The 15,566-nt window shown below is 53.1% G+C and overlaps 1 protein-coding gene and 1 non-coding gene across 2 annotated transcripts in view; both read left to right on the top strand.

Annotated features, from left to right (window-relative positions):
• The window catches only part of LOC140395306 (cystinosin-like), a 71,136-nt gene that overhangs the window by 23,600 nt on the left and 31,970 nt on the right, over positions 1–15,566 (top strand). The window contains exon 6 of the mRNA XM_072482907.1: positions 7,190–7,327. Within this exon, the coding sequence (XP_072339008.1) occupies positions 7,190–7,327 (138 nt within the window). The remainder of the gene's footprint in view (positions 1–7,189; positions 7,328–15,566) is intronic.
• LOC140395777 (U2 spliceosomal RNA) lies at positions 5,056–5,249 on the top strand. Its single transcript, XR_011936291.1, has one exon. It is a non-coding gene; the product is annotated as a U2 spliceosomal RNA (small nuclear RNA).

Raw genomic sequence — 15,566 nt, 5'->3', positions numbered from 1 at the left:
TGAAACTCCTCTCTGCCCTTTTTAGTGGGAGCTCACCAATCCCGCTCTCCTGGTCCTCTGGGTGAACAACGAACAACTCGCTCTTCCCCATATTGAGCTTATACCCGGAGAAATCCCCAAACTCCCTGAGAATCCTCATCACCTCCGGCATTCCCCCCACCGGGTCCGCCACATATAACAGCAAATCATCCGCATAGAGCGACACCCGATGTTCCTCCCCACCCCGCACCAGCCCCCTCCAATTCCTCGGCTCCCTTAATGCCATGGCCAGGGGCTCAATCGCCAGCGCGAAGTGCAGGGGGGGGACAGGGGACACCCCTGCCTCGTCCCCCGGTGTAGCCGGAAATACTCTGACCTCCTTCTGTTCTTAGCCACACTCGCCACCGGGGCCTCGTACAGTAACTTAACCCACCTGACAAACCCCTCCCCAAACCCAAACCTTTTCAGCACCTCCCACCAGGTACCCCCACTCTATCCTATCAAAGGCCTTCTCCGCATCCATCGCCGCCACTATCTCCACCTCCCCTTCCACCGCCAGCATCATTATAACATTCAAGAGCCTCCGTACATTAGTATTCAACTGCCTCCCTTTCATGAACCCCATCTGATTCTCGTGGATGACCTGCGGCACACAGTCCTCTATCCTCGTGGCTAAAATCTTCGCCAACAACTTTGCATCTACATTTAGGAGTGAGGGCGGCCTGTATGATCCACATTGTAGGGCATCCTTGTCCCGCTTCAGGATCAAGGAGATCAGCGCCCGAGACATTGTCGGGGGCAAAGCCCCTCGTTCCCTTGCCTCGTTAAAGGTCCTTACCAACAAGAAGTATGCAGGTCCGCATACTTCTTATAAAATTCGACCGGGAACCCATCTGGCCCCGGTGTCTTCCCTGCCTGCATGCTTCCTATCCCTTGGAACAACTCCTCCAACCCAGCCAACGCCGCCAGCCCCATCACCTGCCCCTCCTCCAACCTCGGGAATCTCAACTGGCCCAGAAAGCGACCCATCCCTCCCTCCCTCCCTCCAGTGGGGGCTCGGACCGATACAGTTCCTCGTAGAAGTCCCTGAAGACCTCATTGATACCCACCCCACTTCGCACCATGCTCCCTCTCCCATCCTTAACTCCCCTGATCTCCGTCTGAGACCAGGCAGCGTGGATGCAGTGGGCGCAGGAGCAGCAGGAGTTTCGTCAATGCTGCTTTAGGGAGCTGAAAGCGGACCTGCTGGAGCCAATGAAGGCGTCAATCGATAAGCTGCTGGAGACCCAGACGGCACAAGGGGCGGCGACCCGGGAGGTCCGGCAAAAGGTCTCTGAGAACAAAGATAAGATCCTAGGCCTAGCGGTGAAGGTGGAGGCGCACGAGGTGCTCCATAGAAAATGGCAGGAGAGGTTCGAGGAGATGGAGAACCGGTCGAGGCGGAAGAATCTGCGGATCCTGGGCCTCCCAGAGGGATTGGACGGGTCGGACGTGGGGGCCTACGTGGTCACCATGCTGAATTCGCTGATGGGAGCGGGGTCCTTCTAGGGGCCCCTGGAGCTGGAGGGGGCCCACGTGTGCTGGCGAGGAGGCCCAAGCCCAACGAGTCGCCGCAGGCGGTGCTGGTGCAGTTCCACCGGTTTGCTGATTGGGAGTGTGTGCTAAGGTGGGCCAGGAAGCAGCGGAGCAGCCGGTGGGAGAACACGGAGGACCGGATCTACCAAGATTGGAGCGCGGAGGTGGCGAACAAGAGGGCCGGGTACAATCGGGCGAAGGCGGTGCTGCACAGGAAGGGGGTGAAGTTCGGCATGCTGCAGCCGGCACGTCTGTGGGTCACCTATAAGGACCGACGTCATTATTTTGAGTCCCTGGAGGAGGCGTGGGCCTTTGTCCAGGCCGAAAAATTGGACTCGGACTGACGGTCAGGGGGCCGCGGTGAAGGGATGGTTGGGGATTGTTGTGTTGTATTTTGAGGGGGGTTCTTTGTTCAGTGTTGGTTCTTAGTTTTTCGGGGGTTGGTGAGAAAGGTAGACTCATTAAGTGGAGTTCATTTTTTTGAACTGAAGTTTAATTTTGAGCTTAAAGAGGAAACATTTTTGGAGCAGTGGAGAAAAGGTAGGGAAGTGAAACTAATTGGATAACTTTTACAAAGAGTTGGCACAGGGCCACAGCCTTTCTGTGCTGTCTCATTTTTATCATAAGGAAAATGTAACTATAAATGTTTCTGTACTTGACAGTCAGCATTTGCCCAATGTGCACCCTTTTGTTATTGAGAGCATCCTGAGTGAGGGGCAGCTTCCTCCTCATGAATTCCCCTGATGATTGGATTGTTTTTTTTTTCAATCCTGACTTGAAAAGGAGCAGAACCCCAGTTTATAATGGAATAGTACTGATTCAAATTCAAGTGTGCGTGGCTGAGGTGATCTGTAGTCCATAAAAGGGCAGACGGTGGTTTAATGGTAATGTTGCTGAAACAGAGGCTGAGGAGAATGCTCTGGGGCCACGGGTTCATACCCCAACATGGCAGCTGGTGGAATTTAAATTTAATTAATAATCTGGTTGGCCTGTGGAATTCGTTGAGCAAGTAGTTGAGACAAAAACATTTTATGTTTTCAAGAAGCAGTTAGATACAGCACCTCGGGCAAAAGGAATCAAAGGATATTGGGGGAAAGTGGGATTGAGTTGAATGATCAGCCATGATAATGAATGGCAGAGCAGGCTTGAAAGGCTGAATGGCCTGTTCCTGTTCCTAGCTTCTATGTTTGTATGGTGATTGGCTCTTAATTGCCCTCTGAAATGGTGTGGCTGCCACACGGTTGAAGAGGTGGGTAAGAAATGCTAGCCCTGCACCCAGTGCACCCATATCACATGACATAAATTTAAAAAATAAGCTGTAGTCAGAGTTGGAGGTCTGACTAGTTATTTTTTGTGATTGTTGTCTGAGGCAATGGTTAAAAGTGTTGGAGAATGCACCCACTTCATTGGTGTATCGCTTGTATTGAACTGGTAAGGTGCTGGATGGGAGGTGGGTCATCTAAATAAGAGGAAGGGGACAGTGAGTGGGTAATAAAAGAGAAGCAGTACGAATGTCAGGATGATCAAAGTAGGAAGTTCAAATATTGAACTGAAAATATTTGAAACGCAGAAGTGAAAATGTTAAATAACTGAGAAAGTAGATCAACTGGAAAATAAGGGGGGGGAACTGGTGCAGGTAATGGTCGATAACTATGCTGTGCAATATGTCAACAAGTGAGAAGTGCCTGTGAAATGGTGAAAATGTTAATGAATTTGGCTTTATTTATCTACTCTTTGGATGTAGACACCACTGGCTAGACCAGCATTTATTACCCATCCTGATTTGGCCCTGAGGAGCTGGTGTCCTTCCCTTTTTGAACTACTGCAGTCTATGTGCTGTTATATAGTTCCAGGATTTTGATCCAGCGACAGTGAGCAGTGGAAATATATTTCCAAGTCAGGGTGATGTTGGGGTTTGGAGGGACACTTCCAGTGCGTGGTGTTCCCATGCAGCTCCTACCCTTGCCATTCTAGGTTTGGAAGGTGCTGTGGAAGGAACCTTGGTGTGTTGCTGCAGTGCATCTTGTAGATGGTACACACTGCTGTATAAGTGCATAGCTTGTGGAGGGAGTGAATGTTTAAAATGGTGTTTTGGGTGCCAGTCAAGTGGGCAGCTTTGTCCTGGATGGTGTTGAGCTTCTTGAGTGTTATTGGGAGCTGCACTCATCCAGGCAAGTGGAGAGTATTCCATCACACTCCTGATTTGTGCCTGATAGGTGGTGGACAGGCTCTGGGGAGTCAGGAGGTGAGTTACTCACCACGGATTCCTAACCTTTGACCTGCTCTTTTAGCCACAGTATCTTTATGGCTAGTCCAGTTCAATTTCTGGTCTCTGGAACCGCCCCGGGTGTTGATAGCAGGGAATTTAGCAATGGTAATGTCATTAAATGTCATGGGAAGTTGGTTGGATTATCTTTTATTGGAGATAGTCATTGCCTCGCACTTGTGTGACACAAATGTTACTTTCCATTTATCAGCCCAAGCCTGAAAGTTGGCCAGGTTTTTGCTGCATTTGGACACAGGCTGCTTCAGTATCGGAGGAGTCACGAACTGTACTGAATACTGTGCAGTCAACATTGAACATCCCCACTTCTAACCTTATGAGGAAGGGAAAGTCATTCATGAAGCAGCTGAAGGTGTTTGGCCCACAGACAGGCCCCTACCAACACACTCATGGACAGGTCACGCTACCAATATTGCCGTGGGTAGATAAATCTGTAACATAGATTGGGAAGGACGAGGTCAAGTATGTTTTTCCCTTTTGGTTCCCTCACCACCTGCAGCAGATCCAGTCTAGCAGTCCATGATGGTGCTATCTAACCTCTCTTGATGAAGGATATGAAGTTCCCACCCAGAGTACGCTTGCCATCCTCAATGGTTCTTCCAATTGGCATTCAATATAGATGAGTAATGATTCATGATCTGAGGGGGAGGAGGGATAATCAGGAGATTTTTTGCCTATGTTTGAATTGTTGCCAAGAGACTTCATGAGGTCCAGAGTCGACGTTGAGGACTCCCTCCTGTCTGTATATCACTGCGCTGCTACCTCCAGGGGACAGTGCATACCAGGTGATGGTGGTGCCTGGGACTTTGTCTATAGCTACAGTTCGGTGTGTATGAGTGTATCAAGCACTTCCTTGACTAGACTGTGGGACAGCTCTTTCTTCATAAAGGCCAAAAATAAGCTGAGCAAATCCAATGCTGGATATTTGACATTGGCGTTGACGATTGAGACAGCTCTGAGAGTTAAACCTGTCCCTGAAGGTAAAGGTAAAGAATCTTTATTGTCACAAGTAGGCTTACATTAACACTGCAATGAAGTTACTGTGAAAAGCCCCTAGTCGCCACATTCCGGCGCCTGTTCGGGTACACAGAGGGAGAATTCCGAACTCTCAGCTAGTACAGTTTTCCATAGAATTTGTGTCTGACAAGACAGAAATGTACTGGAACTCTCTCCGAAAGTCTCTACACAGCTGAACTAGTAATCTATTTTGTTAACTAATCGCTTCTCGGCCTTTTGGCTAAGATCAAGTATAGTATCTGCTCTGCCTTTTGGCTCAGATCTGGTATGTCTCTCTTGTGGAGACCATGAATTGGATTGAATTTGAATTGTTTTTTGGAGCAGGCAAGGAGCTGGATTAGGGGTTTGTCCCTGTCCACACTCTGAGCCCTGGCTTTGGAACTCAGAAAAAGTAATTTAAAAAAACCAAAAACAATATTTTGTTAACTTTATAAGTGGCATTTAAACTGTATTGGGTTGCTTAATTAAAATTAGTGGCAGGTATAGATAGTACATTCAATTTTATTTTCCTTTTATTTAAGAACTGCTTAACTGATAATTGTAAAGCTATTTCTTTGATAATATGGTTAATTCTGTGTTTAAATTAAAGTTTGTTTTTAACATAACATAACTATTGGCCAGAGTCATCATTCTCCTGGGGTGAAGTATCCTTTCCTCACAGGAACATAGGAATTAGTAGCCAATTCAGCCCTTTGAGCTTGCTCCGCCATTCAATCAGATTACGACTGATCTCTTCCTGGTCTCAAATCCACCGCCCTGCCTGTTCCCCGTATCCCTCTAACCTGGTTTTAATATCAGAAGTACATCTATCTATCTTCTTGAAACCATTTAATTATTCGGACTCCTCCGCACTATGGGCCAATGAGTTCCACAAATTTGCCACGCTTTGCGAGAAATAGTTTCTCCCCATCTCAGTTTTTAATCTGCCGCCTCTCAATCTATATCTGTGACCTATCATTCTAAATTGCCCCACAAGGGGCAACATTTGGTCTACATTTACTTTATCAATCCCTCTTAGCATCTTATATCTCTCAATCAGAGTTCTCTCATCCTTCTAAACTCCAGCGAGTATAAGCCCAAGCTGTTCACTCTCTCCTTATGCACCAACCCTTTCATTCCCTGAATCAATCTGTTGAACCTCCAATTTATTATTATTATTTATCTTAATTAAATTTACAAATTTAAAAAAAAAAAGCAGTGCACTAACAAATGTTGGGGTCTGGTATCCTAACAAAATCTTGAGCAAGGCAGATCAAATGGAAATATCTGATTCACAAGTGGGGCTGCTTTGGGATAGATCTTGGAGCAGTCTACCAGAGCTACAAGTTGTCAAGATCACGGTGCAGGTTTTAGGACAAGTGACTGGATGGTTAGACTACTTGCTTGGGATTTGATTTATAGCCAAACTTCTTGATTTTAATTTGAATTGCAAGATTAACAGGGATCAGTGCTGGGGCCTCAACTCTACTTTGAAATGTACTAGTCTCTCTGGTATCTAGAGCATTCAGTTAATAAACAAATAAAAACATTGATAAACCTCCAATACTTGACGTTTGTTACATACGACTTAGGAGGAGTAGGCCACTTGGCCCCTTGAGCCTGCTCTGCCATTCAATAAGACCATGGTCAATCTAATTTAACCTCAACTTCACATTTGTGCAGGTTGGCTCAGGGACCATCAGACTGTAGTTAAATATCAATTCATTGGGTCAGACTGAACTGTTGCAAGTGGTGGTGATGAGGGATGTAGGAAAGGATGTAGGCTGAAGCTAGTCAAATTCCAAACAGTGGATGGCCGCCGATAAATCTCTGACTGTCGTTCACATTCTGTTACAAAATAGAAGAGGTAAGGCCACATGCATTTCATAGGCTGTCATGAGATCAGCAATAAAACCCCATGGATCCTTGCAATCCTTGGATCCACTAATCTAAATGTTGATGAGAACAAGTATAAGCTCTTCTTACATTCTTGTGTTTTAAGTCCCATCAAGGTCTTACCCCTCGCTACCTCTGTATCCTCCTCCAGTGCGACAAATTCCACCAAACTCCGTTCATCTGTCTCTGACCTCTTTCACATCCCTCACTTTGGTGACTTCAATCATCCATACCAGCAGCTTGGATTTCTCTCCCTAAATCCCTCCACCTCTGCAGTTCCTCCATAAAAACTCCCCTTTTTGATCGCTCTGAATAAATCTTCTTGTCATTTTATTTTTCCCTTAGACCTCTGAAGCACTTTGAGACATTTACCATTAAAGGTGCTGCTTCCATTCCAATATTTGATGACCTGTGGTTGTTGCTACTTGTTTATCTGACTGTATTCCATTGTTTTTGTAGAACTCTGGCAAGAATTCATTTTCTGCTGGTGCAGAGCAATGTCCTGAGAATCGTATGTCAGGTGATTGGCTGGATTTATTTCTCAGCCTGGTCTATTTCCTTCTATCCACAAGTAATTGAGAACTGGAAACGTAAAAGGTAAGCTTTGCATGTTGCAAATGTGAGGAGCTCTTTGCAATATGAGTTTTGTTTATGCCAAAAAGTTAAAATTGCTGCTCCAATCTGAGCTTTGTTTTCTAACTAGTTTCATACAGGTGATTTTCATTGCTGAGGTAGCTGTAATTTACTGTGATAAAAACACCAATGATTGGAATTTGTAGCAAACATGAAGACGTGTGAATGATGCTCATTGTTAATGTTCATGTTGGTTCGCAACTTGTGGCCAGAGAGGGAGACAGTCACAAGTTACTGAATAAATAACTTCACAAAAATGACATCTTGCACTTAAACCTCCCTGCGATTTCTGCGATGTTGCTTTATTTACATATAATTGCCCTTTAAGCCACAAAGTTAAGTTTATTAATTAATAGGTCAAGTAACCTTTTAATGATGTGATAATTATTGATGACTTTCTGGCTCAGAAAGTGAACATATAAAAACATAAGGACTTACTCCGTCTGTTTTTTTTGTACTTGGTCTCTCTTTCCTCTCTCAATTTTCTTTCACCCTACTTTGTGTCTCTGTACCTGATTTGACTCTAATTCACCCAGCTTAGACTTTCTTGTTTCTTTGACAATCCTTTAATCTCATTGGTTAAGGAGGTAAACACCTGGGGCGTCATTCTCCCACCCCCCAGCGGGTCGGAGAATGGCCGTTGGCCGCCGTGAATCCCGCCCCCGCCGGTTGCTGAAGTCTCCGAAGGGAGAAAAGTCGGCGGGGCGTTAATGGCGCCGCTGACGTCGGAGAATGGCACTGGTGAGCGCAAGGCAGCCGATTTTGGGCCTGCCGATATTCTCCCGTCCAGATGGGCCAAAGTCCCATCGACGTGATGACCGGTCACGTCGACGTAAATCAAACCTCCTTTTAATCGGCGTCAACCTGTGCTCCTGGTTTACGCCGACCAGCGTGGAGGTGGTTAGTGGGCTGGGATCTGGGGGTCCGTGCCGGGAGGGGGGGGTCCGTGCCGGGAGGGGGGGGAGGGGGGGGGGGGGGTCCGTGCCGGGAAGGGGGGGGGGGCCGTGCCGGGAAGGGGGGGGGGGCCGTGCCGGGAAGGGGGGGGGGTCCGTGCCGGGAGGAGGGGGGGGGTCTGTGCCGGGGAGGGGGGTCCGTGCCGGGAAGGGGGGGGGTGGGGTCCGTGCCGGGAGAGGGGGGGGGGGTGGGGTCCGTGCCGGGAGAGGGTGGGGGGGGGTGGGGTCCGTGCCGGGAGAGGGTGGGGGGGGTGGGGTCCGTGCCGGGAGAGGGGGGGGGGGGGTGGGGTCCGTGCCGGGAGAGGGGGGGTGGTGGGGTCCGTGCCGGGAGGGGGGGGGGGTCCGTGCGGGAGGGGGGGGGTCCGTGCCGGGGAGGAGGAGGATGGGGGGGGCCCGTGCCGGGGAGGAGGAGGATGGGGGGGCCCGTGCCGGGGAGGAGGAGGATGGGGGGCCCGTGCCGGGGAGGGGGGGGGTGCGAGGGCAAGTGAGTTGGTCCACCTGGCCAGGTGCCAGCCTCCAACAGTTGGACCCATGCGGTCCATGCCACCTGGCTGGGGGGAGGAGGGGGTATGGGCAATGATGACATGTGCCTTGGCGTGCTGAGGTGCCTGGACCTCTCTGGGGGCGCCCTCCAGTATCGGTCAGATAGGGTCGGCCGCATCATTGTGGTGTGCTGCGTCCTGCACAACATAGCCCAGCAGAGGGGCGATGTGCCGCAGGCAGAGGTGGGCGGAGTGGAGGAGCAGCAGGAAGAGGCGCAGTCCTCCCCAGATGAGGGGGATGGGGGCAATGGTCAGGGCAGACGGGCTGGACACAAGCGGGTGGCTGTCCGCCGTTACCGGCTGGCCCAGCGGGCACGGGACAGGCTGATAGCCGCCCGCTTCACTGACTAGATGGGCGTGGGAATCGGGTAGTACGGCCACAGACCGCACACCATGGCAACAGCCGACCACCCACACCCCCCCACCCTCCACCCACCCAGCACCCTCACCCCCCTCCCCAACCCCACCCACCCCACCCCACCCGCATGCACCCCCCCCCCCCCCATTGCAGATCCACCTGCGGCACAACGGCCGGGCTCTCACAGTTGCGGGTGGACGCGTGTCTATTGCAGGCCATGGAGGATGATGACAACCCGCCCTGCGATGAGCTCCTGGCTCCACATCGTTGGACTATGTCTGACCCATGGCCACAGTACCACCATCCACCCGGACCATCCCTGCATGCAGCTGTGGCACTGCAGCGCACGGTCCCGTCCTCTGCCCGGGGGGATGTTGATGGCGGCCCAAGGGGAAGGGGCAGACTCACCTGGGGCTGAGGTAAGACCACCCCTCACACACACACTTGCGCTCAACGTACATGACACCCCCGCACGCTTTGGACAGAGCACAAAGGCAGCTTCTGTAGGTGTAACATTGACTTTAATAACCAAAGGAGTTCATGCACGTGCCCTAGCCCCTAAAACTCATCTGTGCCCTGCACCCGTGCCAACTTACTCAATGTCTAATTGTTTGGCCTTACGGGCCCTTTGACTACGTCTACGTGGTTCCCCAGACGGCACAGCAGAACTGGAGGTGGACTCCTGTGATTCCTGCCCTCTGACACGGGATCCCTTTGGCGGCCGTTTCCTGGGGCGTCCTGGCCTAGATGGGCCAGGCTGCGGCCCGGGCGACTGGGATGGCGAGCTGCCAGCCTGTCCTGCCCATTGCCCACCCGATGCACCTGGGACGGAAGGGGGGGGGGGGGGAGTCCGAGGTGTCGCGGTGTTCCGGGACCTTCTCTACAGGGGGACCCGGGATGGACCACATCACCTCCTCCCTCATGGTGCCCGATGGCCCCTAGGCCTCTACATGGGTGGGGGATGCGAACGGACTGGCCATCTGACGCCCCCCCCGACATCTGGCGCTGCCAGTCCTGGAGGCCCGTGCTGGTATCGACAGGGGTCTGCAGGTTTGCAGCCATGGAGCCCAGGGGATTGGCAAACCCTGTCTGTGACTGTGCGACGCCGGCTCGCACATGGCCAATGGCGCCGATGCCCTCAGCTATGGCCTGCAGAGACTGGGCCATGGCCTGCAGAGACTGGGCCGTGGCCTGCAGAGACTGGGCCGTGGCCTGCAGAGACTGGGCCGTGGCCTGCAGAGACTGGGCCGTGGCCTGCAGAGACTGGGCCGTGGCCTGCAGAGACTGGGCCGTGGCCTGCAGAGACTGGGCCGTGGCCTGCAGAGACTGGGCCGTGGCCTGCAGAGACTGGGCCGTGGCCTGCAGAGACTGGGCCGTGGCCTGCAGAGACTGGGCCGTGGCCTGCAGAGACTGGGCCGTGGCCTGCAGAGACTGGGCCGTGGCCTGCAGAGACTGGGCCGTGGCCTGCAGAGACTGGGCCGTGGCCTGCAGAGACTGGGCCGTGGCCTGCAGAGACTGGGCCGTGGCCTGCAGAGACTGGGCCGTGGCCTGCAGAGACTGGGCCGTGGCCTGCAGAGACTGGGCCGTGGCCTGCAGAGACTGGGCCGTGGCCTGCAGAGACTGGGCCGTGGCCTGCAGAGACTGGGCCGTGGCCTGCAGAGGACTGGGCCGTGGCCTGCAGAGACTGGGCCGTGGCCTGCAGAGACTGGGCCGTGGCCTGCAGAGACTGGGCCGTGGCCTGCAGAGACTGGGCCATGGCGTTGAGCGCCTCTGCCATCTGCCGCTGGTGCTGGCTCATGGCCTCCTGTGAGAGGGCAGCCATGTCCTGGGCCACAGACGCCGCCTGCACGGAAAGCCCCAGGCCTCGCAAACCGTTCCCCATGTCTGACACCGTCGCACCCATTGCCTCCACCGCGGACGCCACCCGTGCGGTGTCGGCCTGGGTGGCACGTATGACCGGCACCACTCCCAGCTCCTGGACGTGGGTGCACTCCTCCACCTGCGACTGCAGCCGCCGCAAGCCGGCCGTCACCCTCTTCGCTCGTCTCCGGGTCGGTGGTTGCATCGGATCTATGGGTGGGTGTGGTAACTCCAGGAACCCCGGGATCCATCTGGGCGGCAGATGTTCGCTTGGGCTGGGCTGCCCTCCTACCGCCCGGCCCCTCTGCTGCTCCTACCTTCCACCTGCTGTACCGGGACGGCTGTGTTGTGCGCACCAGTGAGTCTACCAGACGCCTCATCACTAAAGTGCCCAACCGAGGTGAGTGTTTCTGCGATGGTGGAGGGTGTTGGTGACAGCAGTGGTGTTGTCGTGCTCTTCGTCCCACTCTGACTCCATGGCACTTTGGGGTGGGGGTTCGTCTCCACCCATCCACTCTGAGTCACTGTCCGGTATTTCATCTTCCTGGGTATTGCTGTCCCGGGTAGGGGTGTCCTGGGTAGTGGTGTCCTGGCTCGGCTGTGACTGGGGCCTGTGGCTGCCCCTCTCGTCGCTGGGTGGCACACGCCTGCGTCATCGCACCCGCACGTGACGGGGGCGTCGTCTCCCTGTTGCTCCAGGTCTCCCGTGGGGTCTCCAAGGGACATCCTGCGGGCATCTCATGCCGGAGGGTCCGGGTCTCTCCATCTCCCGTGGTGTGCGAGGGGCATCCTGCGGGCGTCGCATGCCGGAGGGTCCGGGTCTCTCCGTCTCCCGTGGTGTGCGAGGGGCATCCTGCGGGCGTCGCATGCCGGAGGGTCCGGGTCTCTCCGTCTCCCGTGGCCTCCGAGGGGCATCCTGCGGGCGGTCTGCATCTGCGGGGATGGGTGCCTCGACGTTTGCTCCTGCGATACACAATGAAGCATGCATGGTTAGACACGCAGGCAGTGATCAGGTGATATGGGGGAGGGGGGATATGGGGACGGGCTGTCGGTGGCTCACTTGCTAGTACGCCCCCGACCTCTGCATCAGCAACCTCCCAGTCCTCGGGTCCGCCAGCCAGTTCCAGGGCCCTTTCCTCGTGTTCGGTCAGTGGCCTCTCATCAGCGGGGGCCTCCTCCAGTCCTCACATGCTCCCTGGTGTTGTGTGCGCGTTTCTCCTGTGGCGGGGGTAAAAGGCAACAGTGTTAGACAGGTATATGAATGCACGCCATCGGTTGCGCGTGTATTGCAGAGGTTAAGGTTAGGGCTGGATTCACTTGGAGGGGGGGGATATGGGGGTGAGGGGGGGGATATGGGGGTGAGGGGGGGGATATGGGGGTGAGGGGGGGGATATGGGGGTGAGGGGGGGGATATGGGGGTGAGGGGGGGGATATGGGGGTGAGGGGGGGATATGGGGGTGAGGGGGGGGATATGGGGGTGAGGGGGGGATATGGGGGTGAGGGGGGGGATATGGGGGTGAGGGGGGGGATATGGGGGTGAGGGGGGATATGGGGGTGAGGGGGGGGGATATGGGGGTGGGGGGGGGATATGGGGGTGAGGGGGGGGATATGGGGGTGAGGGGGGGGATATGGGGGTGAGGGGGGGGTTATGGGGGTGAGGGGGGGGGTTATGGGGGTGAGGGGGGGGTTATGGGGGTGAGGGGGGGGTTATGGGGGTGAGGGGGGGGTTATGGGGGTGAGGGGGGGGTTATGGGGGTGAGGGGGGGGATATGGGGGTGAGGGGGGGATATGGGGGGTGAGGGGGGGATATGAGGGAGGGCGGGGGGGATATGGGGGGGATATGGGGAGGGCGGGGGGGATATGGGGGCGGGGGGGGGATATGGATATCGGGCGGGGGGGGATATGGATATCGGGGGGGGAGGCTCACCCTGCCTGCTCTGACGAGGTCGTTCACCTTCTTGTGGCACTGGGTGCCTGTCCGTGGTGTCAGGGCCGCAGCGGTGACGGCCTCTGCCACCTCCCTCCACAGACGCCGGCTGTGGCGTGGGGCAACTCTGCGGCCATGCCCGGGATACAGGGCCTCCCTCCTCTGCTCCACTGCGTCCAGGAGCGCCTCCACATCCCGTAACTGGAACCTCGGGGCTGAGCGGCGGCCGGCCATCCGGTCGGGTGCTCCCGGTCGGGTGGGGGGGAGCAGTGCGTCCTTATGAGCCGTCACGCCGTGCGGCGTGTATGACGCTGCGCGGCATGAACCACGTGAGCAAGCGCGTATCCCGTCACGTCGCTGCGAGCCCATTTCGGGCTGGAGACTTTGCAACGAATTTTGCGGCGTGACGCAAGTCGGATTTGCGCCATTTTTTGCGCCGATCGGCGGACTTTGCGCCGATAACGGAGAATTCGCCCCCTTGTTACTCACCAAGGGTTCCCACAAAATGTTGCTCCCGCTGCACTATTGTCTACACACCTCCAAGTTTTGCAACAAAACTATTTTGAGTTAAAGGGTGAAGTACCCTATCTAACTAATCGGTACATAGTGAGATACCCCATTCAGCAAATTCTGGGCCATTGGAAAAAGAGAGAAAAAGCCAATTTGATGTCATGTCATTACAATTTTTGCCACATATCTCCGGGTAATAGACTTCACAATAATGACAGTATAGCATGGAAATGTGCATTAGATCAAAGTCCTATAGTTGCAATGCTCTTCACATGACTGCTGCCTGTGTCTGTTACCGAATTGCTGTGTCTTCAGACCTATTTTCACTCTGCAACCATGCATTTATTTGCTGCTGCCTACAGTTCCTGCTCTGGGTGCAGCATTGATCTTTGAACTCTTTGCATAAGATATGGAAGCTAGTGAGCCGATGACACTGATGAACCTCAGTTTGCATGTTATTTCACATTCTGCAATTAGCTCGTATGAATTTACACTGTGTTGGTGTCTGTGAAAGATTAAAGTATCTGAAGTACCACCCCAGGGGTTTAGTACTATTTTCAAGCTCCAGTGATCTTTACACATAATTTCATTAGGTAAGGATGAGTGAAAGGTGTGGAGCACTTCACCAGGGCAGTGTTTAGATTAATAACATTTATTATTACTATGACGTTTGTCAGAGATGGAAAATTTAAAATGCCTAATCTGCCCCAGTTATTAAATGCACAACCATCTACTTTTCTTGTCTATTTTCTTACGACATTGTTGGTAATTATGAACCACAGAAATACAACAAGATCTAAAATTCATGCCACGTGAGATTAACTGTTTTATTTAGTCACGGGATGTGAGCTTCTTTGACTAGAACATAGAACATTACAGCGCTGTACAGGCCCTTCGGCCCTCGATGTTGCGCCGACCTGTGAAACCACTCTAAAGCCCATCTACACTATTCCCTTAACATCCATATATCTCTCCAATGACCATTTGAATGTCCTTAGTGTTGACGAGTCCACTACTGTTGCAGGCAGGGCATTCCACGCCCTTACTACTCTCTGGGTAAAGAACCTACCTCTGACATCTGTCTGAAATCTATTTAAAGATATGTCCCCTCGTGCTAGACATCACCATCCGAGGAAAAATGGAAGAACAAGGAGCAGGAGTAGGCCATCTGGCCCTTCGAGCCTGCTCTGCCATTCAATAAGATCATGTCTGATCTTTTTGTGGACTCAGCTCCACTTACCCGCCCGCTCACCATAATCCTTAGTTCCTTCACTGTTCAAAAATCTATCTCTCTTTGCCTTAAAAACATTTAACGAGGTAGCCTCAACTGCTTCACTGGGCAGGGAATTCCACAGATTCACAACCCTTTGGGTGAAAGGGTTCCTCCTCAACTCAGTCCTAAATCTGCTCTCCCTTATTTTGAGGCTATGCCCCCTAGTTCTATCTTCACCCACCAGTGGAAACAACCTCCCTGCTTCTATCCTATCTATTCCCTTCATAATTTAGATGTTTCTATCAGATGCCGCCCCCCCCCCCCCCCCCCCCCCTCATCCCTCATTCTTCTAAATTCCAATGAACATAGCCCCAGTCTACTCAGTCTCTCCTCATAAGCCAATCCTCTCAACTCCGGAATAAACCTAGTGAATCTCCTCTTCACCCCTTCCTTAGAACTAAGAAGGACAAAGGCAGCAGACAGATGGGAACATCACCATCTGCAAGTTCCCCTTGAAGTCACACACTTTCCTGACTTGAAATATTTCACCGTCTTTCACTGTCACTGGGTCAAAAACCTGAAACTCCCTCACTAACAGCCCTGTGGGTGTACCTATGCCACATGGACCATAGTGGTTCAAGAAGGCAGCTCACCACACACAGAAACATAGAAAATAGAAGCAAATGGAGGCTATTCGGCCCTTTGAACCTGCTCCGCCATTCGTTAAGGTCATGGATGATCATCAAGTTCAATACCCTGACCCAGCTTTCCCCCCCATATCCCTTGATTTCTTTAGCCCCAAGAGCTATATCTAATTCCTTTTTGAAATTACACCAATGT

This window comes from Scyliorhinus torazame, chromosome 18, assembly GCF_047496885.1.
Source record: "Scyliorhinus torazame isolate Kashiwa2021f chromosome 18, sScyTor2.1, whole genome shotgun sequence".
NCBI classification, from domain to species: Eukaryota; Metazoa; Chordata; class Chondrichthyes; order Carcharhiniformes; family Scyliorhinidae; genus Scyliorhinus; species Scyliorhinus torazame.
This window is presented reverse-complemented; position numbering and strand designations above follow the sequence as displayed.